The 15,848-nt window shown below is 37.3% G+C and overlaps 1 protein-coding gene across 2 annotated transcripts; it reads left to right on the forward strand.

Annotated features, from left to right (window-relative positions):
* Positions 1-3,242: 3,242 nt before the first annotated feature.
* Positions 3,243-15,577, forward strand: LOC117631056 (sister chromatid cohesion 1 protein 4). Of its 2 annotated transcripts, XM_034363985.1 has the most exons (15): positions 3,243-4,124; positions 6,647-6,908; positions 7,003-7,100; positions 7,230-7,279; positions 8,153-8,202; positions 8,906-9,017; positions 9,208-10,372; positions 10,516-10,660; positions 11,210-11,346; positions 11,523-11,653; positions 12,002-12,475; positions 12,766-12,799; positions 13,172-13,277; positions 13,701-13,830; positions 15,099-15,577. In XM_034363985.1, the coding sequence occupies exons 1-15, from the start codon at positions 4,001-4,003 to the stop codon at positions 15,195-15,197; spliced, it is 3,117 nt and encodes a 1,038-aa protein (XP_034219876.1). In that variant the 5' UTR covers positions 3,243-4,000; the 3' UTR covers positions 15,198-15,577. The 2 variants fall into 2 exon arrangements, with proteins under 2 accessions (XP_034219876.1, XP_034219875.1); XM_034363984.1 differs by having other exon boundaries at positions 11,523-12,475.
* Positions 15,578-15,848: the final 271 nt, after the last annotated feature.

The raw sequence follows: 15,848 nt of genomic DNA on the forward strand, positions 1-15,848 counted from the left end.
ATCATAAAATAAAAAAGCACATCTATATCTAAGTAAACAATCTCTCCCAAAACCCAGTCAACAAAAAAACTCGGACCAAATCAAAGAATGAATCATAAATCACCGAAAAATTCCTAAATCACAACCATAATTGCGTAGTGGAGGTCTCCCTATTTTGGAAATGAACAAGATGGGAAAACAGAGTTAGATTTCCCAAATTAGGGCAAATTGAAAGAAAAATAAAAACAATTCAAAGAGTATAGTTTTGGAGAGGAAGGAGGGAGATAACGAGAATATGTTTAAAAGTGGTGTCTTTTCAAATCAATTTCTATTGACGTGGAGGGGCATTTTAGTATAATCCTGCAGCCCATCCCCAATCACTCCCACAACCACGTTAGCCCTTCATGTGGCTTTTCTTACCCTCTAGCTTTTGTTTTCAAGAATTTGGGTTCATGAGGAGAGGTTTTGAACAAAGCTAGATGAAAAGTATCATTCACCCAAGAGAGCTTTAAAGAGAGAGGCTCCCCCTTCTCTCATTCTCCACCACTCTCTTCTGACCAGTTGGTGGCTGTGCAACCGCCCTTCGGAGCGGCACCTCCGCCACCTCTTGTGTGGCTTCTTTGCCACCCTCTGGTGTGGCTTTTCTTTCTCTTTTTTTGTTTGTTTTTTTTTTTTTAATGGTTTGCCCTTCCTCTTTTGATTTTCCAGATGTAGGCCTAGATCTTCTCCGCATCTCCTCATCCACTACTTTTCAGCCATTTCACCTTTCTCACCCTTTTCTCCTCTCATACACTCACTCCTATCAATCCATTTCTCTCCCCCTCCCAGGAAAACTCAAACCCTAAAATCCTCCTCTTTCCCCATTATTTTCTTGCATAGCTACTTGTTTGTTGCAACTGCTTCTCCCCTACAACCCATTCTCATATCTGAGATCATGTTATAGAAGTGTGGGTTTTGTAGTTTAATGGTCCATTTGGGCCAATACCTGCTCTTGGATCGCTTGAGCATGATGCATGTTAGTGGCTTGTGTAACATCCCACATTGACCAACGGAGAGGGGGTGATGTGCCTTATATGTACATGCCTGCCTCCATCTAGCACGATGCATTTTGGGAGCTCACTGGCTTCGAAGTCATAGGAACTCTGAAGTTAAGCGAGTTGGGGCCAGAGCAATCTCAGGATGGGTGACCCACTGGGAATTTGCTCGTGAGTTCCTAGAAACAAAACCGTGATGGCATAAGGGGGGCCCAAAGCGGACAATATCGTGATACGACTGAGCCGATCTCGGGATGTGACAATTTGGAATCAGAGCCACTCTGCCGTGTGGTACGAGTGTGCCTGCGTCGGGCCCTTAAGGGTGGTGGATTGTAACATCCCACATCGACCAACGGAGATAGGGTGATGTGCCTTATATGTACATGCCCGTCTCCATCTAGCACGAGGCCTTTTAAGAGCTCACTGACTTCGAAGTCATGAAAACTCTGAAGTTAAGTGAGTTGGGGCCAGAGCAATCCCAGGATAAGTGACCCACTGGGAAATTGCTCGTGAGTTTATAGAAACAAAACCATGAGGGCAGAGAGGGGGGCCTGAAGCGGACAATATCGTGCTACGGCAGAGCCGATTCCGGGATGTGACAATTTGGTATCAGAGCCACTCTGCTGTGTGGTGCGAGTGTGCCGACAAGGACGTCAATCCCAAGCTCTACAGATCTCCTTTGTTGGTTCCCTTGAACCTTATTCTTCTTCTTCTGGTTGAAGCGGCGACAGATTAGGCGGCGGCGTTAGCTGCTTGTTGTTTCTAGTGTTTTGGGCCTAATTTTTTTTGTATTTTGGATTGGGTTTTTATTTTGTTTGGTTGAGCCCTTGTTTTTATTTTTCTGACTTCTGTATTGGGCTTTTATGTAACTTTATATGGTAATGATATGTTCATTCCTTTGACCCAAAAAAAAGGAGAGATTTTGAGCAATTCATAAAATTAGGGTTGGATTTTGATGAGAGAGAGAGAGAGAGATGGAAATGTGGTTGTGGAGGGAAGAGAGTGGGTTGGGTTGGGAGGAGATGAGGAATGGGAAAAGGTGGTTGTGGGGTGGTTGGGTATGGTCTATAGGATTGGACCGAAATGCCTCTTCATGTGAACAGAAATTAGAGTAATTTGATAGAAATTGAGGATTGTCTTTGAATTACTTTAGAATTCAAACTACATGGACGCAATTGATCAAATTGAAACTATAAGTACCTCAATGATAAAAATTGTAACTACAAGGACGAAAAATGACTTTTTACCTTTTATTTATTATGAAAATAGCTCTCATAAAACGTATTTTGGTTAAAAGCTGATTTTCTCACTCCCCCTTTCTCCACTTATGCTTCATTTTGCTTTTTAATACCTTTTAATCAATTTTGTTATTTTTTTGTTCTTTCTCTTTCCTATTCTACTCTAACCCTATATTATAACTAAAATTAAGAAAGTTAATAGAAAATAACAACAGAGAATTTTAGACATGGTGGGCACTGGTGATTTGAGTGGAATGACAGAGTTTAGAAATTCTTCTAATTCTCAAAATATTATGCATTATACGTTTAATTTCTTACTTAATATAACTTTATTAGCGGTGTTTCTTACTAAGATATTATGCTTAATATGCGTTTTTCCATGTAATAGTGGAACTTTGGATTGTCATATAAGAATGAGAAATTTCCTGGGAGTTTATGATCATGTTTTGTTTTTATTTTCGGGTCTGTTTATGTGTTGAGTAATGGGTAGTGACAGAGCCACTATGAGATCTTGGAAGCCATGGAAATGGCTCTAGAGGTGGTACAAGTTTGGCAACTCATGTTGTGATGGTTAAGTGAAATGATACGGTTTGGTTAAATTAAATCCTCTTTTGTATCTGTTATTGAAGTTGTGTTTTTAATTTGAGCTTTGGTATTGAGTATATGAGGATTTTGTTTAATCTAGTTACTCTTTCTTTGTTTAATGTTTATTTGTGGTTACTTTGGCCATCTTTATTACTCGATTAAAGAAAAAAAAAAAAGAAAATGAAATGGAAGTTGAAAAATTATTTATAAAGAAAAAGAAATAATATAAAAGTAAAGTAAAAAGAGATTAATGTATGATAAAGATAGAATATGAAAGAAAATAATAAAAAAGAATAAAATTAATTAAAAAGTATTAAAAAGCTGAGAGTGTAATAACACATGAGTAAATTTCTATTGTTCTGAATAGCAATGTATATATTTTTAAGTGTTCTGATTAGCGTTTGTAAAATCTATCACCAAGGTGCACCAACCCACACCATAACATAAAAAAGTTCGAAAATCCGAGGGCGCTACCGAAGCCACTCTCTCTTCTATTCCACACCGAGACTCTGTCTTTCATAAACGCTTCGACTCGGTACGATCTCTGACTCAGTGGGCCAAACTCAGTCCTTGCAAATCCAACTCCAAGCTTTATACTTTTGTCTCTGCAACTATACAGCGTTGTTCTACTTAACCTAGGTTTCAAAGTTCCAACACCATCAATTCGCTTCGTCAACTCCAAACACTAAAAAGTTACAACATCTCTCTTCCACTCTTGAGAAAAGGGTCACGGTGATTCTGAAAATTTCAGGCCAATGGTTTCTTGGCTTTTTTGTTTTTTGTTTTGAAAGTGCTGGGCTGTATGAAAAAGGTGGAATAGAAGTTATGTTTTGTTAGGGTTTTGAGTTTGTCGTTAATTTGGGGATTTCCCTAAATCGTCACAATTCAGGTTCAGGCTACGATTGGAAGTTCTTGGGTTTTGTTCTACAATTTGATAGACTGTTGTCTGAAATTTAGGGTTTCAATGGTGTGTCATGTAAATTTGTTGACTTTCAAGAGTTTTTCCTTGATTTGATGTTTTGGTATGGTGGAAGCTTAACTCTCCGCGGGCTCGTTATTGGCTCGAAAATTTCGGGTTCACCCCAAGTTAACTTACTTTTTGGAAGATTGCTGTATGAAATCTAAGGTCTCTGTGGGGAATTAAGGTGTGAAAAATACAGGGAAATGTTTTATTCTCAGTTTATATTGGCGAAGAAAGGCCCGCTTGGAACGATATGGATAGCGGCACATTTGGAGCGCAAACTTCGAAAGAATCAGGTTGCCGACACCGATATTGGCGTCTCTGTAGGTAAATTCTGATACCATGTTTTTATGATTCGTTTCTCTAGAAAATATAGGAAAATAAAATCAGTACATTTTAAGCTTAAATTGTGATACTGTGTTTTATTAGTGGAAAAATTGCCTAAAATCCAGAATAATTGGGGAAGGCTGAGTCAAGTTGAAAAGGAGAGAGATTTGTTCATCTTTCCTGTAAGCTAAAAGAAATAGAAATACAAGTACCACAACAGTGAACAAGCAGTCCACCGAATGTACAGATAGAACCTCTGCACAGCTGCCTATACAAAGATTACAAAATCGTTAACCCAGAGAAAATATAGTATCTTTAGTAATAGCCCAGAAAATTTGGAGGATGATAAAGCCCAGAATGATTCCTCCCACAATTATTATTATTATTTTTAAAATCCTCATATTCTATTCAATTTCTATCCAAAGCACCTCGAAGTAGCCAGCAAACTACATTCCACGAATTGCTCTATTCCTTTCCCCCACCAAAAGCACAATGCTTCTCATATAACAATGAAATCCATGAATCTGGAATCACCTGCAACAACTCTACTTCCCTAAACAGCTTATGCCAACGCAGTAAAGTAAAAGAGCAATGAAGAAAAATGTTGTCAATAATCTTGCTTTTTTTTTCTTCCTTGCATATAATACACCGGGGGTATATGAACAAAAAATTACACATTATTTTTTGCATAATGTCACAGGTATTTAGGTACTTTAACCTTTACAAATCATGGGAATTAACTTTGCTGACATAAGACTTGCACATAAAAGACCCCAATGACTCAACTCAAGTTTCCAAAACCTTCTCTTTGATCTACAAGATCGTAAGGAGACATTTTTGGTTAAAGGGATCCTAATTTATATGAAACGTTAGATTTCAACCCAGGAAGGAAAAGAGAAACTACCATATATTTCCAAGGGATGCATTATGAGAATACCATAATCTATGAAGACGAGGAAATGATTTGCACAACTCAATATTAGGAAATATCAACTCATGCCCTCTGAAATGACTTTCCAATGACAACAACTCGGATTGTCTTTTCTTGTTGAATGAGAATTTTATAGTATTGGTGGTGGTAATATGGGGTTGTCTGGTGATGGGTATTATTTGGGCTATATAAAAAAGTCAGCATATCTTTGAAGATATTAGGGGGATGGAAGCAGAGGAGGTTTGGGAGAAGGTCAAGTACTGGGCAGCGCCTTGGGCTTCTGTATTTCCTATATTTAGGAGTATAGCTCTATCTGACATTATTCTAGATTGGAAAGCTGCAGCTGCCTGACGCACTCCCAAGCGGCAGATCCAGCATTCCTCCACCGATTTGGTCATTTTAGAGAAACTTGATGAATGATTAAAGTGTTCTTATCTGAATATTTCCTTCCTTTTCCTATGATTCTGTCCCCTGTGTTTTCTAGATCTGTATCTTTTTATATCTTTCTACTTGCTAAACTTGAATATCGTTTTTCTCTTTAATTCCCCAGTTTCTCTAAATCCCCAATACTGGTTCTACAATCAGAACTCTTTCCCACAAGTGGTACAGCTCCTCCCCTGTCCATCCAAACGACCTAGAAGACAGCCATCATAGCACATCCTCCCAGCAACAATCCCCCTTATTTCCTCCAAAAACCTAGCCCTCATTTCTTGCAAGAGCGAGATACAATCTCACATTCACCAAATGATGTTTTTCTCCTTCTCCATAGCCTCCCACCAAAAATTTCTCCTTAGTTTCTCCAACCTCTTTGCCACCTTACTTGGAGTTCTTAGGAGAGATAGATAATAAGCTGGAAGATTTCTGAAAACTGATTGAACTAATGTGGGCCTACCTCTTCCAGATAATTACACTCTTTTCACCCTTCAGTCTATTATACATTTTCTCCAAGAAAAAAAAAAGAAATTAGGAGGATGCAAATTTCCACCTAGGTGAAGATTAGGTATGATAATTAATTTTATTACCTTGTAGATCCAATTGTGAAATATATAATATTTATTTCTCTAATTAGTTTCTCAAGTTTATTGAGCTACCTAACAGAGCATGGAACTTTTTTCTTTAAAGATTGTAGTTTCTATGTTCATAAGCTTTTTAATGCTTCCCACTCCCCAGTGGCCAGTGGATGTTCTTTTTTGGAAGTCGATAATTTATTAAAAAATCGAGGGGGGCAGAAACCCATGTAGACAAGAAAAGTTTGGCATCAGCACCATGCTCCTGTTAATTATTCTTTTGTTGTCAATATCCATTCAAAGAAAACTCTTTAGTTCCTTTTTAATTAGTTCCAGTCAGAGTCATTTGTTTGGCTGGGGATTATTCCTTAAACCCGTGATATGAGTTCTTTTTGTTGAGTTTCTGGATTTCTGAATACTTAACCCCCTGATTCTTTTTTTGGGTTAGCACTTGGGGCTAATAGTAGTATTATTTTATTTTCCAATCTCAGTAATATAAGTTTTTGCTCTGTTTTTATTATTGTTTCTTTTTGTCAAATTTATCTATCCGCTCATCAATTTCCATGGTCTATCTTTCTATACAGATTCTATTCTTTTTCCTGAAGTTCCGATTGCTCTTAGGTTGTCCAGCCATCTTCTGCTTGGTGTGGTGAGGATATATTCTAGAAAGGTCAATTACCTGTTTGATGATTGCAGTGAGGCTTTGCTTAAGATAAAGCAAGCTTTTCGCTCCACTGCAGTTGATTTACCTCCAGAAGAATCTACTGCTCCATATCATTCCATCACATTGCCTGAGACTTTTGATCTTGATGATTTTGAGCTACCAGATAATGAAATTTTTCAGGGGTTAGTATGTTCGATTTGTATAGAACGAACGCTTTAGGTGTTGAGATGCTGGATATTGTATTTGTTTATATATTAACATTCAGTTATCTTGCAGTAATTATGTTGATCATCATGTCAGTACAAGGGAGCAAATAACTCTCCAGGATACAATGGAGGGTGTGGTATACTCGACATCTCAGTTTGGATTGGACGGTTAGTACTCATTAATTCATAGTGATGACATGATGGTACATTGAATTAAATTTGATGGTTAGGATAAAACTTAACGGTGATTATGTACCAAGTAAACTTAAATTCCAATATTTCATGGTTTGTTTTCAGAGCGGTTTGGTGATGGCGATACTTCTCAAATTGGTCTAGACTTTGATGAGGTAATTGTTATTTTTATTTTGTAATTTAATAGAGCAGAGAGTTACCAGTTGCTTTTTTCCTTGCAGAGATGGAACTTGTCAATTTTTTTTCTCTTTATGCATGGTTCCTTAAATTCCTGTTGATGATGTGTAGATATGGCTAGGCATTGCAATTACTCATTTGTTACTAGGGTTTGGCTAATTTATTGTTCTAGGGTTTGGGATTGCAGAAGAAAGGATTCATGGCTTGTATTTATATTCAACTCCCAAATGAGTTTTTCCCTATGAGAAATGTTGTTGTAGATGAAGATTAAAGAATGGCTATATGTCCTACTGTGTCACTCACCGACTAAAAGTAAAGCATTCTCAAAATGCTTAAAGTTGGTAGGATTTGCTAGGGGTGTGCAAACTCTCATTTTCTCGCATGGCTGTTGGGACAAAGTAAGAAGTGGGCCTGTGGGTTCTTAGTGATTGGTATTTATGACAAAATATAAGTTATAATCGTTTCATAAAATCGAACGTGCCCAAAGTGCTAGTGTCTTTGATGAATAATCTTGGAATGATTTTCAATTCCTGGTTTTATCAATTTTCGATTTTATTTTATCTTTTTATCTTTTTATCTTTTGGTGTTAATGTGTTGCTTACGCAAGAATTGGCCTAACTTTTGTCTAATATTTATTATTTACCTTGTTCCTGGTCGGTTGTTTTCTGTAGGTTGTGGGTAAGTTTTTGTGGATTGCTGGTCCACATTGATTGTACTTCCTTTTTATACCTCTTAATTTAATTGTTATGTTGCCTACAATAGAAAAACTATTGTCTTGTATATATATGTGTGTGTGTGTGTGTGTGTGTCGCTTGTAGATGTTCTAATTGTTTTTGAATGATTGAAAACAGGACCTATTCTTAGGCAAGGTTGCAGCTCAAGGGACTGATGGAATTTCAGGGTAACCTCTCTATAGCTCTATGGTGTTAAACATGGGTTACTATTTTGATTCTCTCACACATTGTTTCACAATGAGGATTTTAGAAGTTAGAATTAGAGCGACTCAACTTCTTTGGTGGATGGTTTAGACTCTTTGCATCTATAACACCTCTTTTCCAGTAAACAAAGCAGTGTTTCACCCGTATTCTGTCTGACCACCATATCCTTCAACATAAGCTATTTATGAAAAAGTCATTACCATGGGTTTGGATAAGGTAATTGAAACTTGAAGGTAGCAATGAATGTTAAAATGATGTTAGGATTTGTAGATTTTTCCTGTTTAGCTCCATTTATCATTATCGAATTTAAAGGTAAAATTTGTATTTGATCAGTTTGGAATCTGGATGCGTTAAACTGTAAATAGGAGTTTTGGTGGCGGTGGTGGTGATTTGTGATTTTAATTTGCAAGTGGGATGCCTATTTTTCCTGTCTCAAAGTTGCAGAACAAGACTATGAGTGGTCTGCCTGTTTTCTATTTTATGCTATACTTGGTTGTTTCGTTTCCGCAATGCTTTGACATTTTTTTTTCCTTCATGTTGAAGAGGTTGTTACCTGTTAGTCTGTGGTTGGGTATTTATTTATTTATTATTTTTTTCTTCATCCATGGAATCACTTAGAACACTATGAATTTTCTAATCTATCCTATTCATTTTCTATTATCTCAGTGGTGATCCTCAGGCGTTGGTCCAATCCACAACACCTCTGGAAAAGCATGAAATTTATGAGGGGATACCTGGAACTTCAGAAATCATGCAAATGAACGGGATTGGAAATGAGGTTTATTAATACTAGCCCAAAACTCCCTTTTTTCTGTTTTGTCCTAATTTATTGTCCTTTCTCGTGTGTAAGCATGGTTCTATTCTATTTTTTCATTGTTGTTAAGGGGTGGAGGGAGGTGTGATTTATGTGCCAACCTGTATAATACAATCTTGCCTCAGTGATGAATATTTTTATCCCTTTTGAACAGAATGAAGTCCTAGCTGCAAGTACTGAAAATGTCACATATGCTCAGGCTCCATCAACTCCTGGACTATTTGAAGAGCCAAACCTGTCTGGTGTTCAGGAACCTATGGCGTGCAATGATCAGTTGGATTTGGAAGACCATAATTTATCAAACTTAGCAGCAATTCGCAGCCCAGAAAATATTTGTAGTGTGCCAGGTCCGCGTTGTGGGGATGATAGTACAATGGTTTTGAATGAGGAGAACGGCTACCAGTTGGGCGATATGGAGATCAAGCAAGCAAAGCCACAGGAGCATGAGCAAATTAAACCCATTTCTCCAGTATTAGAATGTGCAAATGGGACAGTTGGTGCTTTGGATTGTCCAAACAGGGTGGAAGATATATATAATGGTATTGTAATAAACACTGAACCTGCTATGCTCTTCCTAGATCAAAAGGATGCACAAAGTGTAGAACCTGCCGTAGTTAGGTTGGATGAACCTGTTGCATCTCCTAGCTGCTCCCAGGTCACATATGAATTGGAGGACCCTGCTCGTAAGATTTGTTCAAATAGTTCCTGTGCGAGAGTGTCAGAGGATTATTTGGAGGACCAACAGACATCTTTAAAGCCTGAAATACAGAATGACGTTGAAATTGCTAATAATATGGGAGAATCATGCACACTTAACATTAAAGATTCTTTTAATCCTCTTACTCATGAGGAGATGTCATCTGCTGAAGTGCCTGTACTCCGGGCATGCAACTCCGTCCCGAATCATCATAATATGCTATCTCCTGCAAATATTTCAGAAATTCCTGGCAACTTACCTTCCGAGGTTGTTGGGCCAAGTTCTTTGGACAATGCAACATCTTTTGACAATCAACTTGAGAATTTGGATAGGTCTGCCACCTATGACTTGCCTGCACCTGAAAAATTGCTCTCTGTACCAGAGGGGTTCACTTCGAAACCAAGTGATTTTCTAATGGAATCTACGCCTGACAAAGAAATCATAGGTGGGGATGCTGGTGATGATACTGGGATCAAACTCATCTCAGGGAAAAAACGTAGTTCCACAGAAAGTACTATGACAGTGCAGAGTTTAAATTCAGTCGAATCATTTGGAGAGGCCCGAGGAAAGAGAACTGCAGAATCCATCCCCGATGATGATGATTTATTGTCTTCTATTTTAGGTATCTAAATGGATCTTTCTTCATGCCTTCAGAATATTCTACATGCCAATTTGTGTTATGACCGGTCAAATGAGTTGATTCATTTGGAAGAATATTCTTACGCTTATATGATTACGACTGAACTGTAATTCTTGTTGTTTCAGTTGGAAGACGATCTTCAGTTTTAAAAATGAAACCCACTCCACTTGCACCTGACATAATATGCTCAAAACGCTCCCGGACTGCTGTTCGCAGTACTGCCTCAAAGAGGAAAGTGCTAATGGATGATACAATGGTCTTGCATGGCGAGTATGTGACAGTTTCCATATATCTACATTGTTTGAATTCATATATCTCCCAACTAATTTTGACCAATCTCATCTTTGGTTCATAGACCATTCTTTTGTAATTTTATTTTATTTAACAGAACAAAAGTTCCTTATATTGAAGAATATTTGCTGCTTGTTTTAAGACCTCTACGATATAAAATGCCTTTACTACTAAGTTTGTATAATTGAGTCTTTTATCCACGTCCGTCAATGCAATGTTGATCTCTGAATGATCTACTTGTTTCATGGTCTTAAGTCGTCAACATGACTTGACATAGAAGCCTATGGTTGGGCTCTTTGTCAACCAGCATGTTCCCATGGGAAATTTGACATTTTGTTCCTTAGAAGTATAGCAGCGGTATGTTTATCTTAGTAGAGTGCTTCTTGGCTGAGTGGTAGTTTTCCTTTAAATGCTCAGCAGGCTCTGAGATAAGATAATCATATTAAGCATCTTGTTGTATATGTTGTTGCATGTTAGATTCTCTTTCTCTCTTTAGACACTAACTACTTGCCTTCTGGTCTTCTGAAGTACAATACGCCAGCAGTTAACGAATACTGAAGACATACGTCGTGTGAGAAAGAAGGCTCCTTGTACTCGCCCAGAAATTTCAATGATTCAGAGACAATTTTTGGAAGATGATATTTTCACTGTACCCGTACTTACTGGTAAGTTGGTGATACCAGAGATTAATCTAATACGCACACATGTAAATTAGACATGCACATATACAATCACTGTGTTTCACTTATTGGTTTATTTTGGGAGACTGGTAGCTCTATGAATGATTGCTGTTCTTGGGAAATCTTTACAATCCACCTGAATTAGTTTTGATGTCTAACAGGCATGTCGGTGGAACTAATATTTCTGCACACAGAAACATTTGATCTAAGTAGAACCAGGGTTTCTGAAAATGATCAAGACAGTGCTTCGGCGGACTTACTGAAGGATGTAGAGGCTTATGCCAGGCCAAATGTAAGTAAAGAAATTGAACCCGTTAGAAGCACTGAACCTGTAATTGTGACAGATGATCTGGAAGCACAATCTGCTGGTGTTCCTATTGAGAACGAAAACCAGGAGGCTGAAGATCATAATCGAATATCTCAGGATACTGATGCTCAAGAGCAAGGGATTACTGACCTAGAAGAATTTAATACTTGCAAACATCAACCCTCAGGGGAGATAGCTGAAATGGAAATTGAAAAAGAGATTTTTGAAGTTGCTGATCCTGTTTTAGGAGATGTTAACAATGTGTCAACTGATGTTAACGTCCAGTCAAGGCTTTTGGATAAAAAAACTGATGATGAAGATGTGTTGCTGCAGATGGACGCATTATGCATGTCACCAGGTAAGAAGTTGGACGCTCAACCCATGGAGGTGGATGCATCGATGGTGGATGCAAGTATTCAGAAAGGAGCTGATGCTATTGATGCTTTTGAGCATACTGTTGAAATCAGAGCAGATGTTCAGATAGGATTTTCTGATCTCACTGACAACATAAATGCTACGCTTGCAACTGTATCTCTTGAAACTGAAGAATGCAAAAACCTTAGTTTTTCAAATGATCAACCAGTGGAAGAAATTGGAAATAATGAGCAACATATGGGGAATGAAACTGAGGTCCTGGATGCAAACTTTGGTTGTGATGACAAGGACCCAAAGTCTAGTTGCTTGTTTGGTGATGGAGACAACATTGCTCCCTTAAATGGTAAGGAAAGTCTAGGTTCTCCGGAGGCTGATCTACAGAGTGGCATTGAAGCAGAAGTCACCGCAGAACACCCTGCAGAAGATTTTGGTGTGAGTTGCGAACATTATTTCTCTGAAGTTCTGAAAGTTATTTTGCATGCCCACTTTGACAAGTGTTTGCTACATTCCCTTGCCATGCCAGGCGAAAAATAATTTCTCAGCCCTCTTTTTCATTTTATTGATTCCCATATTTCACTCCTGATTGCACAGGGGATTGCTTGATTTTATTATATGTTCAAAAATTGCATTCAGAGTTCTGTTTTTTTCTTAGTTTGATCTAAAGGCCCCTTTAATAAGTTTTATATGTGCTTTTAACTTCACTTTTTGGCTATATTGTGCAGCATTTTGAAGATGTAGTTTTGGGAAATGATACAGGTTAAGTTTCTCCTTCCTGCCTTGTGTTCTCATTTATATCTTTCGGCCTGTCTTATTTCTACATTCCCTTCTCAGGACCTACTTTTATGAGGATTTTGTCTGCAAGGACTATACACATAGCACACAAAACTATTTATGCATTATTATGATTGTACTCCTTGTACATTTTTGGCCCTTTAAAGCTTCTTTGTCAACTCTATTGGACTAAGCCTGGACTGGAAATAAATGCTACCGACCCACCTAGAGCCATGTTCTGTGCCTTACATATTTGTTGACTACATGCTTTTTTGTACTAGTGTTTCCACATTTATATGCACTCACACTTATGTGCTGAGGTTCCTTTGAATAACACATTTTCATTCATCTTTTCAGAATTTTTGAATGTAGATGATGATGATATAGCTGAAGATGTCGATGACATGCCTTGTGCTGAAGACACTCGTCTTCTTGAGAACAGTGGGTGGTCTTCCCGCACCAGGTGCGTGTGCTTCATATGGTCACTGCTAGGCGCAATGCATGCTGCTATTTTCTTTTTTTTTTGCAAGTCAGTGGAGTTCTTTGCTGGTTTGCACGTATTTCCACTGAAGGTGGTACTGACAAGTTTGTGATTTGAAGCATTGCTACAATATGAAATAAATTGGAATTTTTGTTTGAGTTAAGACAGGGCTCCATACCTCGATTTAATAACTTCTAATAGGAAACTTTGCATATTTCCTATCTGTCTGTCTCTCTAGCACTCTGGAGTCGTAGTTCCTAGATCATACAATTCTTTTTCTGAGAATGACTAGTGTATTTAAATTCAAAATTTATGATTGTTCTTTTGGGATATTGATTTTGTCTATTGTTATCATACATTGTGATATCACTTTTCTTTTATTAAAAACTAGTGTTTTTCTTGTAGAGCCGTTGCCAAGTATCTCCAAACTTTGTTTGATAAGGAAGCTGTTAATGGGAAAAGGGTTCTTGGCATGGATAGTCTGTTAAATGGTAAAACTCGTAAGGAAGCATCAAGGATGTTTTTTGAAACATTGGTAAGTCTTATAATCATCGTTATGTTCAGGTTTTCTTTTATCTTGGTAATCTCCTATACTTTTGTCAGAGGATCAATGAGGATGTAAGTGTGTCTTGTAATATATCATTTATGTAGTACATTCTTGGGAACTCCATAAGCATGTACATGAAATTAGCAGAGCTAAAACAATACTTTTGAAGATTAGATTAGAGCAGCAATTATTATGACAATAGAATAGTTTTTAACTGCTATATGGGATGGTAATATGATAGTTTTGTACTACATTGTGAAAAATTGGGTGTTAGTCATTCAAGGATTGAAATTATAGTTCCTCTTGATAAATTCCTGAACTATTGGAATAGATGACATGTTTTATTGACAAGGTTTAAATAGAGCTTATGTGGATGTTTTTTTTTGTTAACATGGAAATTGTTTGTCTTTTATATTGAAACTGGGATTGTCATAGTTGCAACACAAGGTCAAAGTTTTATGATCATGAGAAGCAGATGCAAGGGAGTATTGGATAATACTGTAGTTTAGAATCTATAAAAGACAGTACAAATTGAAGAATTAGTATTAGGAATTGGGCAAGCCTTTACTTTTCTGTAAAGAAATTAGAAAGGCTGATGATACTACTACTTTATTTTATTGTTTTATCTTTTATATAGGAACGATGGCACTTACTAACATTTGAACAGTTCATTAAGACAAAAATTGTGGTTCTGAAGCCAGAATAGCACTTAGTACCATTAACCCGAAGATTGGTTGCTTTTAGATTTCTATCCTAGGAGTATGAAGAGAAGATTTATTCCATGACAAAAGGAGGACTAGTATCAGCATACTCATCCATAAGCACTGATAATTAGTGGATGCAGATAGACCTCAGCTTCTAGACACTAGTGAGGAGGAAGCATTAATGAATTACCACAAGATGGTTAAGGAGGTCAATGCGTGACAATGAGAGATCTAAGATTGATGATGGGATGGATCTGAGGACAAGTTGATGTAGGTCAATAGGTGTTTTTGCAATTTTTCTTTATATTAGCTGGCTTTGTGTATTCTGCATGGTGCAATACCAATGTAAGTTGCTTCAAGTTTGTTTGTTTTTTCTTTTCTGGATATACTTTTGGTTTATAATTTCCAATGTAAGTAGTTTAGTGGACGGGTTTGCTGGTTTTTGATTTCATTAATTTTAATCTTTGGTTTGGTATAATTATATGTTCTTGTTCAAACTCTGTAAATGCTGAATAATCTGGTTTTCTCGTGGTTCTACTCACTGTTTTGCAGGTTCTTAAGACAAGGGATTACATCCATGTAGAACAGGCAAAGCCCTTTGACAACGTTAACATAAGGTCTCGAGTAAAGCTCATGAAATCAGACTTCTGATATCTTACCTAGGGAAGGCAGATACTTGCAGAGGACTTTATAGTTTAGTCTGTATGATGCTCTACTGAGAATTGGGAATATTCTTTTCCTTCATTAGGTATTTTTCTTATTTAAAAAAAAAAAAAAAAAATTCTTTTTTTGTTATAAAAAAAATTGATTCCTTTTCCCCTAGGCTAGGAATTAAGTTATCGTTTAGGTTGTGTAATTGGTAGTTTATCAGGGGGGGGTTTAAGGAGGGACACGTGTATCATCTTGTTGATCGTGGCAACAAGGTTGTAATGTGGATCATATCTGTATGATGTATATATCTGTAAATTAGTATCATTTGCAATCGAAGATGCTAACTTTTAATATTCCAATAAAGCCTGGGCTTTGATCTTTGCTATGTTGCACAAATGATAAGAGTAGAAACGGAATCATAAGATGGGCATATTTTGAATTTATCGCTACATAAAATGTTTGTTTTCCTGGTGCTGACGACCATTTGCCCCTTGACTGAAAAAAATAAAGAAGCCTACTTGCCCTGGTTTTCACTTTGTAGATACGAGTTAAAATTCCATGCTCTTCTTACCAAAGTGTGACTTGGACCACAACCTCCATCATGATGCCAACTTCATGATCAATTATTCCATGAAGGAAGCTTACCCTTCA

This window comes from Prunus dulcis, chromosome 6 (genome assembly GCF_902201215.1).
Source record: "Prunus dulcis chromosome 6, ALMONDv2, whole genome shotgun sequence".
In the NCBI taxonomy this organism is placed as follows: Eukaryota; Viridiplantae; Streptophyta; class Magnoliopsida; order Rosales; family Rosaceae; genus Prunus; species Prunus dulcis.

Coding starts and splice junctions, on each gene's coding strand:
- LOC117631056 (XM_034363984.1), top strand. CDS start 4,001: ATGTTTTATTCTCAGTTTATATTGGCGAAGAAAGGCCCGCTTGGAACG. Junction 10,661..11,209: donor ACAATGGTCTTGCATGGCGA/GTATGTGACAGT, acceptor GGTCTTCTGAAG/TACAATACGCCAGCAGTTAA. Junction 12,800..13,171: donor AGTTTTGGGAAATGATACAG/GTTAAGTTTCTC, acceptor TCATCTTTTCAG/AATTTTTGAATGTAGATGAT.